Source organism: Aptenodytes forsteri, unplaced genomic scaffold (assembly GCF_000699145.1).
Source record: "Aptenodytes forsteri isolate BGI_AS27 unplaced genomic scaffold, ASM69914v1 Scaffold15, whole genome shotgun sequence".
NCBI classification, from domain to species: domain Eukaryota; kingdom Metazoa; phylum Chordata; class Aves; order Sphenisciformes; family Spheniscidae; genus Aptenodytes; species Aptenodytes forsteri.
Window position 1 is genome coordinate 3,241,739 of NW_008795129.1, and position 9,370 is coordinate 3,251,108.

Here is a 9,370-nt window from a genome sequence, read left to right on the forward strand (position 1 = left end):
CCGGGGGGGGTAACGGCATCCCCCGGGCTGTGCCAGTAAAGGTGCGTCCGCCGGGAGCCCGAAGGCGGTTGCCGGTAGGTAACGTCGTCACCCCATTAAACGGCAAATCAATCCGTTTGCGGTGTACCCTCGTGTTTCCTCCCCCATCCCGTTCTCCAGGCAAAGCCCGCGAAAATCGAGTACCTTCTCACAGTTCCACCCGGTAACAACTCCAGCAACTCACATCTCAAAGCTTTTTCTGCAGCCAACTTAACCAATGAAGGAGCATACGCACCAGAGCAGAAGAGATCACGATTGTTCCAAATAATTCAAACGGAACTTACAGAATTCTTCCGCAACTGCATGGAAACTTTTCCTGGTGCTTGAAACTCGGCACCGCTTCACTCTCAGCCCTTCATCTCTCTCCGTTACATACTACCAGCTGGATCTCTCTTGCATTGTTTACCGATGTTCCTACCCTATCTTCCAGAAGGTACTGAAACGGCTGCTTCCGAAACGGTGGTGGTGGTCTCACAGCCTCATCCTCGGTAGTGGAGAATCCCCTTGTTCCCAGAAGTTTCTTTCCTAGCGTAGGATTTAAATCCCTGGAAGTCCTCAACTCGTCTGGCTGATTCTGGAGCCCTCGTGTCCCCAGCTGAAAATGACAGGTAATACAGAAGGCACAGCAACGTTTCAAGGGCTGGGGTACAAACAGATTTCTGCACAGCGTGAGGGACAAGGTAGATGTAGAGAACTGATGAGTTAGACATTGGACCGGGGACCTGAAATACTCGGATGCTTGTCATATAGCAGTCACTGAGTAAGCTGTCTTATCACCGTATCAGGGCTCCTTCAGGCACCACCAATTTCCCTTGTGCACCGGAGGACACGGGAACAATCAGTTTTCTTCCATAGAAACGTTGGAACAATTTTTTGCATAGCACATTGCTTTGGATGAAAAGAATATATTCAACCTCCTAGCTATGCATGTAGAAAAAAAAAAGCACTCCACTTGCCTCTGCCCAGTGAAGGAAGTTAACAAGACGTTGGAAATTTTGTTACCTTGATTTAAACATCACCAGACCCATACCAGAATATTCTCGGTAGCATTAGTAGAATTTACTGCATCAGTATCAATATTAGAATTTACTGCATCTGCAGATTTAATATATCCTGGTATGTCTGATTCTATAATTATTTTTGTGTTATTGTTAAAACAGTATTTTCTTAGAGTCCAAAGAATATGAGAAGACATTTTCAAGTAAACAAAAGATTTCTTTTGGTCCTCTTTAGAAGCAAATTTTCATCTCTTTAGGTCCAAATTCAGTCTGTCTGGAAGTTCTGAAACGTTTTGGTAAGAGAGATGTTTCTCTACTTCCATTTTTTCTGATGGGACAGGAAATGAGCCATCGTTCTAGCTTGGCTACCAGTGGAGAAGAAGAAAAACAAGCTGACACCTTCAAATTAGGCTAGAAGGCTTGCATCCTGCAACTCTAAACATCAGAAATCTTTCAAATTCAAGACAGGGAGATGAAGTACTTTTCAGTATTCCAGTTCATGTGAGGGTCAGCTACTCTTCGTTTTGCCTCTTCTAGTTACCCCTACTGATACCCACTTTTCTCTGCTGCGTTTGCCTGCTGCAATTACTGGCTAGACTTGCACAAGAACAATAAAAAGGAAAGATGCAAATACCAGGATGTAAGAGAAGCTGAACTGCACCCCCTGTAAATCAACCTCCCTTTTTCCAAATTACATTAGCTAATGGTGGCAGCACCTTCAGGTACAGTCACCTTCAAAAGCTGATCTCTCTTTTAAGTAATTCCAAGAAAGATGGGGGGGAGGCTGAGAAAGAGAAAGGCAAGCTACACAAGGAGAATTGTAATAGCTTCCTGTCAGTTAATGCTGTCTGCATTAGAATTTCTTTTTTTGGCATTCAGCCTGGGATTGGAGCATCAGCCTAAGAATTCCCGAGCAGACAGAATAACGTACGTGATGGTGTCTGCACACACCATGCAGAGATGTCTGAAGCAAGACACAAACATTCGTTTTAAGGGAGAATGTGGAACTACAGAAGAGGTGTGTTACTCAATAGCCAAGTCTCTCTATAGCCTGTATTTTGTATAGCTGATAGCACAGACACACTAATGGATGGGACAGAAGTTCCGACTTTATAGGGACAGTCAGAAACCCAATTCCCTCAACACACTGACGATGTTTCATTGTGAATCCTGAATGTACAACTATGAAGAACATGTAAAATTCTAACTGCATTTACAACTACTTTACTTGGATCAACATAGTTAAAGCTGAATCCTAGCCTGCGTTTCAGCTAGTCAAAATCAAAATGAACTGCAGAGATTAAATACTAGTATCAGATTTGAAAAGAATCTATATCACAACTGGAATAAGGGCCAGTTATGATGCTACAGCATGCTGTAGCATAATGCTGTGCCACAATTAAATACAATGCTAACAATGCTGTAATAAAATACACCCTTAAAATGAGATTGTTGTCTTAAATACCTCTTTAAGAGGTGAGAAATTACACCATGGATCCTTCACTTTCTGGAGTAACTATGTAAAACCCCCAGACGCTGCCTAAAAAACAATTATGGGATGAGGCTAAGAAATCGGTTGTATTGGGAGAAATGAATAGAGTTGATATCCCTGTCTTTCTGAACTGCTTGGATCCAGCTTTCAGGTAAATTCCAGTATATTCACCCAAGTTTATCCTGAATGCCCCAATTCTTCTCATACAACTTCATAATACCCTCACCTACCACAGTTTATTCTCAACTGTCACACCCTGACCTCCTAAAACTCCAAGTTAATTGGAGATGCCTTAAAAGTTAAGGCACCCCCACTTTAACTTTAGTAGTGAAACTAACCAGTTTGCTAAGATTCTAGTCGGTTCAGACTTACTCCTGTCTGCTGAGCTATTGTGTTTGGACAGTATTAGCACTTAATGCACTTACTAACACAAATGCATTCATTAGCACAATGACAGATGCAATTTCTTTTCTGTTGTCTCACCCCCCCACCCCTACTCCAACAATAGCCTACCTGATCCTGAGCTATCTCAATCAGATCAGCTGCCCTGCATTACTCCGTCCACCTGACTAGTTCTGAGCTGCCATCCCTAGTCCCTAACACCCAGATCTACTCAAATCCAGCCCATTTCCACTGCAAATTACCTGATGCCTCCTTATCTGCTCAGAGATGCCACAAAGTATCTGCTCTGATCCATTCCAAGATCCCCAGAACCACCTCTAGCTGAGACACTTCAGCATTAGATGGGTCTTTTCTACAGGAAAGAACGTATGTAACAGCATACAAATTAAGATGCCAGTCGTGTCAGAGCTCTGGAACAAATCTTGCAGTTCCATTCTTCTCCACCCTTCCTAATTCCTCTGCGGGGCCATGTATCTCTCTCTGCCAGCTCTGAATCATAGGAGAAGTGCAGTTTGTTAAAGCCTGACACAGGCTTTGGCTCAGCTGGTCATATCACTAAAAGGATTTTGTCTCTGATTAATTTCAACCTGTCAGTAGAGGTCTCTGGGCAGAATGAAGGAACCTGCCACCCTGTGTTTCCCTTTAATACAACTTCTCAGAAGGTGCCTGGAGATCCATCAACAATCTTAATTAAATCCAACCTAATGGATGACAGCTAATCATTAAGGGAGTGGCTCTCTTGGGACAATGGCTGAAGAGTGGGTATGCAAGGATGGTAAGGGAGGCAGATGGCTGCTTGTCTAACATAGCAAAGCCTGTTTAAACAGGGATGTCCCTGACGGCTGTGTTTCAATTAAATTTACCCCGTTCCCAGTCCTTTAGGAGTTACTTGTTCTTCCATGCCAGTTAAAACTACCCTCTGCCAAGGTGCAAGAGGGGCATTTCTGCTGTGATTCTCCACCTGCTGCACTTTGCAGACTATTTCCAGGGAAAGAATCTCATTCTCCTTTCCCTCCAAACATACATATCCACTGTTGCTTGGCTCTCATTCTACCTACCATCACAGAGGACCCAGAGATCCTTCAGTTTGAAAATTACTACAGTGACAGAAATAAGAAAAGCCAATTCTTTTTCAGTTCTAGAAATTACCAATGTTAGGTATCAAATCAATGTTCTTCAGTGAGGTTGTTTGTTTCCTAGAAATTACAGTCCTTGCTAAAGGACAGAAAACACAGACTACTAGTTCAGTATATAAAATACCCAGCTTCTTACTGAAAAAATAGAGATACCTATTTTTAGAACATTAATGCTGGTGAATAAAGCTATTCTGACAGCTTTGAAATCCTCCCTCTAGTCACACAGTAAACAGGAAAAATGCATGACAAGCAGTGAAGTGACTCACCCTAGTTAGTAGAAGCCTACCAAAGAGTTTACAGAGGTAATCTCTTTATCATCCTCAATATTTGATATCTTTGCTAAAATTCCCGATGAGTCTCAGTTGTGTGTTTTTATGAGTATGGGCACCTGCACTGTAAGAACTTGATTAAGAAAGATGTTGTATACACTGTTCAGTCTGAGTATCATATAAGCCTTCCAGTAGTCACAACGTGAGTGATGACATTCAGCCACCATCTAGCTGGTTTGGATTTAAAGCAGTGAACTGAGAAATCCAGTTAGCAGTCAAGAACAGAAATCAGAAACCTTTTTCCAAAATATTAATAGTTGCTGCAGTGAACTTCCTCCTTGTCTGCATTCACGTACTTCCATTAGTAGAAAGACAACTAGGATCGTAAATTGAATTCACTTTGGCTAAGACTGGCAGTAGTCTTTGGACACGATATAGCAATCCTTTCAAATGCATTATTATGTAAATTAATCTCAAACTCTTCAAGGGTATGAGACCCAGCTTCTCCTCCTGCCTCCTCCAAATAACAGGAGGGAGATGAAAGCAAAGCCCTGGTGGTAGAACCACCTTTATTCAACATTTTGCAGTCCTTGCTGTGCAGAGAAGTGGATGTTGTGAAGGTCAGTCAGCAGCCTGGAACAGAACTGCAACCACAAGTCTTTAGCCAGCTAGGGAAGTTTCCCGCCTCCCCTGCCCTTGAGGAGTTTGCCTGGCAGCTATACAAGTTATTCATACTACGCACTGGAAGAAATATTTCAGCCTTAATTCTTGAACACCATGTACAATAAGTGAAACACATTTAGTATATTAATATAGGCAATAGACACACTATTTATAAATCATGGACATATTGTGACATACAGGAGACAATAAAGCTATTACTACAGAAAAAACTCTGCAGATACAAGAGAAACACAAGGCTTGGGTGAGCATCATGGCTGGGAAGAGTGGTAGCTGATACTCATTACCTTTTGAGAAGTTCACCACCTGTAAGACTGTAAAAAATAGTTAAGCCTAGGAAGACACTAAGAACTCAGAAGAGAAAGCTATTGAAACTGGCTCGTGACTCTTAACTACAAACTAAAAGTTGTGCTTTGAAAAACTCAGACAAAAACCACAGAATATCTGTGATAAAGTTACTTTCATATCTGTGCTACTTTCATACCTGTGTTAAGAAGGGATATAGCAATCAGAAACACTCATGCTTGGCAAGAGTCATGAAGCTCAAACCAACAGCCTTCTGTAGTACATACGTATAGCAAAAAAACCCAAACCCATACCAAAAGAACCCCTGTAGGACTAACAAAAAACCTTGTTGACTGGTGACTGTAATATACTGAGTACAGATAATAAATAGTGGTGAAGGAATACATGGTTGTGAACTAGCAAATTAACGAATCAGGGTCCCAAGGAGTAAGTTTTTATCTGGTTTGCTAGCTACTCTTAAGTTTGTACCACCGTATCTTCAATTCTATTGTTAGTTGACAAACATGCTCATTTTACTGAGCAAAGTGAAGCTTTAGGACATCACTAATCAAGAACCGAGCAGGTGCTATGATACCCATGCTTGTATTGGTACTTCCTCCTGTTATTCCTGCAAGGACAATACATTAAATGTAGCATGTCTAATTTTGGCAACAGCAGACGAATTATAACAAATACCTGGACTTGGTTATAAATCCCACACTTCTAGAAAATCTAGTTAAATTACAGGATAAAATAGCAAAAGCAGAATGTGCTAGTACCTGGTTCTTGTTTTTTATGTTTAGTACAAAAAGCAAGATCAGAAATTCTCTTCCTGACTATCCCACCAGACACTTGAATAAGAAAGCGTTTTGAGATATAGCTAATTAAGAGAACCATGCAGTTAAAGACGACTGACTGATTTTCTATACAGAAACATGAAATGAAGAGAATCTGAAGTAACTGAAGGCATTAATTCAAACAATTTATTTAAATATAATTAAACTGTTCAGTAGAAGTTGATATTCAGAATTAAAGCAGCCTTAATTTGTTTTATCTTAGTTTACTTCTCAAGCACATTGTGGCCACTTCAATCCTGAATACACATATCTGTAATCTTAATCTGATTTCAGTAATCCACTTTAACAATTAATTCAGATATATTCACTTAAGTATTCATGTCTCCTGAGTAACTGAAAAAAAGGAATATAAACTGATAATGCATTTTAGCTGAAGAACCATTTGTTACTAGTATTATAGAAGAGATATAAAAAAAGCAGTTTTCTCCTTAAAAAAATCAGGTGAGATCAGCGTGTATTTTATGTATTTTCCACATTTACAAGAATCCCGCGATAGTTATGGGTCTGAAGTCTCCCCTATCAAGGTGCCCAGATTTTAACACTGCAATATTGTTGTATCACCTGAGAGGCAAACATTGAGATGCATAGCATTACCTATACTAATATTATACCCATAATATCATATCTGTAACATTATGAACGGGAATTTGAGAAAAAAATGAGATTAAGTGATCCATCCACAGCTAAGCAATAGATAGTGACTTAATTAGGGACAGAATATAGATTTACTCCTGTTCCTAACTTTTACTAACAGGCTTCAGACTTCCCATAGTAATGCATGAACTGCCCTACGAAGTGAAATCACCCCACAGACTCTAGACCTTCGTTACCAACATTCTGTCTTAGGCATGGATAAACTCTGGCCATTTAGTCAGTAGTTACTTCTGAAGAGGGAGGAGAAACGGAGAAATAAAATACCATGATACCATTAGAGATATCACTGCAGCGTGGCCATATTTACCTGTGCTTTTAAACCCGTGACACTAAGTGAATTAGTCTCCCTCCAATGCAAGATCAATTATTTCAGAAAGGTACCCAACATGGCAGGGAACAGTGGACTTTATTTATATCTGTAAGAGATACACGCTATGCAACAAGGAAGATCTATCCACATGTCATCACTTTTAGGAACCCCAGTCACAGACCAGGATCATACTGTATTAATGCAGGTATTAAGATTTGGTAGAGATACAAAACCATCTCAGTGCGCCTGGTTCTGATCATCCCCTTCAGCACAGAAGGACTGCAAGGTTTGTATCCAAACTGCAGAGGCCACTGGAAAGGCACCATCATCAAAATGTATTTGTCTTTGCAGAAAGCTGCAGATACTCAAAAAGAGCAAATCAAAGGCCTCTGAATTGCTGGTACTAAGGAGATAACAAGAAGTCAAGATTATAGCTTGGATTTCAGCTTTGATGGAAACTTAAAAGAACCAAGCATACTAATTTTACTCTAGTTCTGCACAATACCAGGTAATACACTTTCTGGTGTGAAATACTTTGTGGAAAGTTGTGAATTAAATAATTTAGTCTCTCATCCCATTGTACGTATCGCCTGGAAAGTTAGCAAAAGAGGAAAAGTAGGCAGAGAGTAAGTGACCTGCCCATAGCTATTCAGTTACCCTGAAAAGTAGGAGTATTTGAGGCATGCTTACTTGGGGAGAAGAGACTTTATTGCTGCAATTTCATAAGGCACAATTGCTCTCCTCAGACATTTGTCTTTTGTAATTCCTTCACTGGAAAAGCTATTTGTTAATAGCAGCTAAAAGTACACTTTAATGAGGAGAACAAGTGACTGATAAAATACTTCTAAAAAACAATTAGTATTTTGGAGATTAAAAAAATCCCTGAAATAACTTAGGGCATTTGAGCAAGAGTCTGAAGAGGTGTTCCTCTGAAGTCACGTAAGCCACAATGAAATGATACCAAATGCAAAAGGAGAGTAAATTCCTCTTTTGCCCCACATGTTGACACCCGCAAGTCAGGAGTGGCTTCACACCACAGAGCTGAAATTCAAATCAAAGTAGTTGCTAAGATCTCCGCCGCTGAAATCCAATCATAACAGAAACTTACTCACTTCATCCGCCAGAAAAAATAGTCTCTGTGAGAGTTTTTCTTCTATTTCAAGGCAAACATTTGGAACGAGGTAAGAATTTGCAGTCTCAACTTTCAATGCAATTTTCAAATCAAGCTCTTACAAAGATGGGTCAGTGTTGCCTCGTCCTCTTGAGAAAAATCTCATGCATATAGTCCCAAAATCTTCCCTGATGCGACTCGTTGCGATGAATCATAGCAGTGAGGGCCTCACCCTGATCAAGGCTTTGCCAATAATCCTGCAGCCACATCTCTTTCCAACTGAAACAAAAAAAGAGACACCACCATAAGCCATTAAAAAAACAAATGAGTCTGCAGCTGTTAATAGCACTGAAACAATTTTTTTTTCTTTCACCTAAGAGGAAAACAGGCCCAGAGGTAGTCATGACAAAGTATGTTGTTACCGTGCCATTGTGCTCCAAGTCATTTAAAGAAACTTGCTATGAAAATTCTCTACGGGAAATGTAAGTTCAGCATTAGCTTTACAACATTCTAGAAATACCAGCATGCGACTGTAGTGTTAACCAAAGAGACTAAATTATTAACTGTAGAGAATAAAACCTTCTATTAAAATAAAATCTAGCACAGAGTCCTTATATCATTTTGGGAATAGCTTTCCATGGCCAGTATGTGTATAACAGTTAGCCTAAGAATCAATTTTTTTTCCAGATAAACCATTTAACAATTAGAAAATGACAGCTAGTCATTACAAACTCAGGTTATACATGGCAGAGACAAAAAATCATTATATCCCTCAACCCTGACTCTATCTGTAGACTACACGGACGAGTATACACTTTCTCTTTTTCAATGCATACATTCTCAAACTTTTCATAGCACAGACTACACCACTGCAACTTTCAGCAATTCCCTTCCCATTCATGATCATGTGGACTACTACTCTCATTTGTGTTATATCAAGGTATGGCAATAATTTATTTATCTCCCAGCAGGAGTAGGGAAGTGATCGTGCCCCTGTACTCGGCACTGGTGAGGCCGCACCTCGAATACTGTGTTCAGTTTTGGGCCCCTCACTACAAGAAGGACATTGAGGTGCTGGAGCGTGTCCAGAGAAGGGCAACGAGGCTGGTGAGGGGTCTGGAGAACAAGTCTTATGA

The 9,370-nt window shown here is 40.3% G+C and overlaps 1 protein-coding gene across 1 annotated transcript in view; it reads right to left on the minus strand.

Moving 5' to 3' along the window:
* Positions 1 to 7,809: 7,809 nt before the first annotated feature.
* The window catches only part of FUT11 (fucosyltransferase 11), an 8,393-nt gene continuing 6,832 nt past the window's right edge, over positions 7,810 to 9,370 (minus strand). The window contains exon 3 of the mRNA XM_009277657.2: positions 7,810 to 8,513. Coding sequence (XP_009275932.1) covers positions 8,366 to 8,513 — 148 coding nt within the window. The 3' untranslated portion in view covers positions 7,810 to 8,365. The remainder of the gene's footprint in view (positions 8,514 to 9,370) is intronic.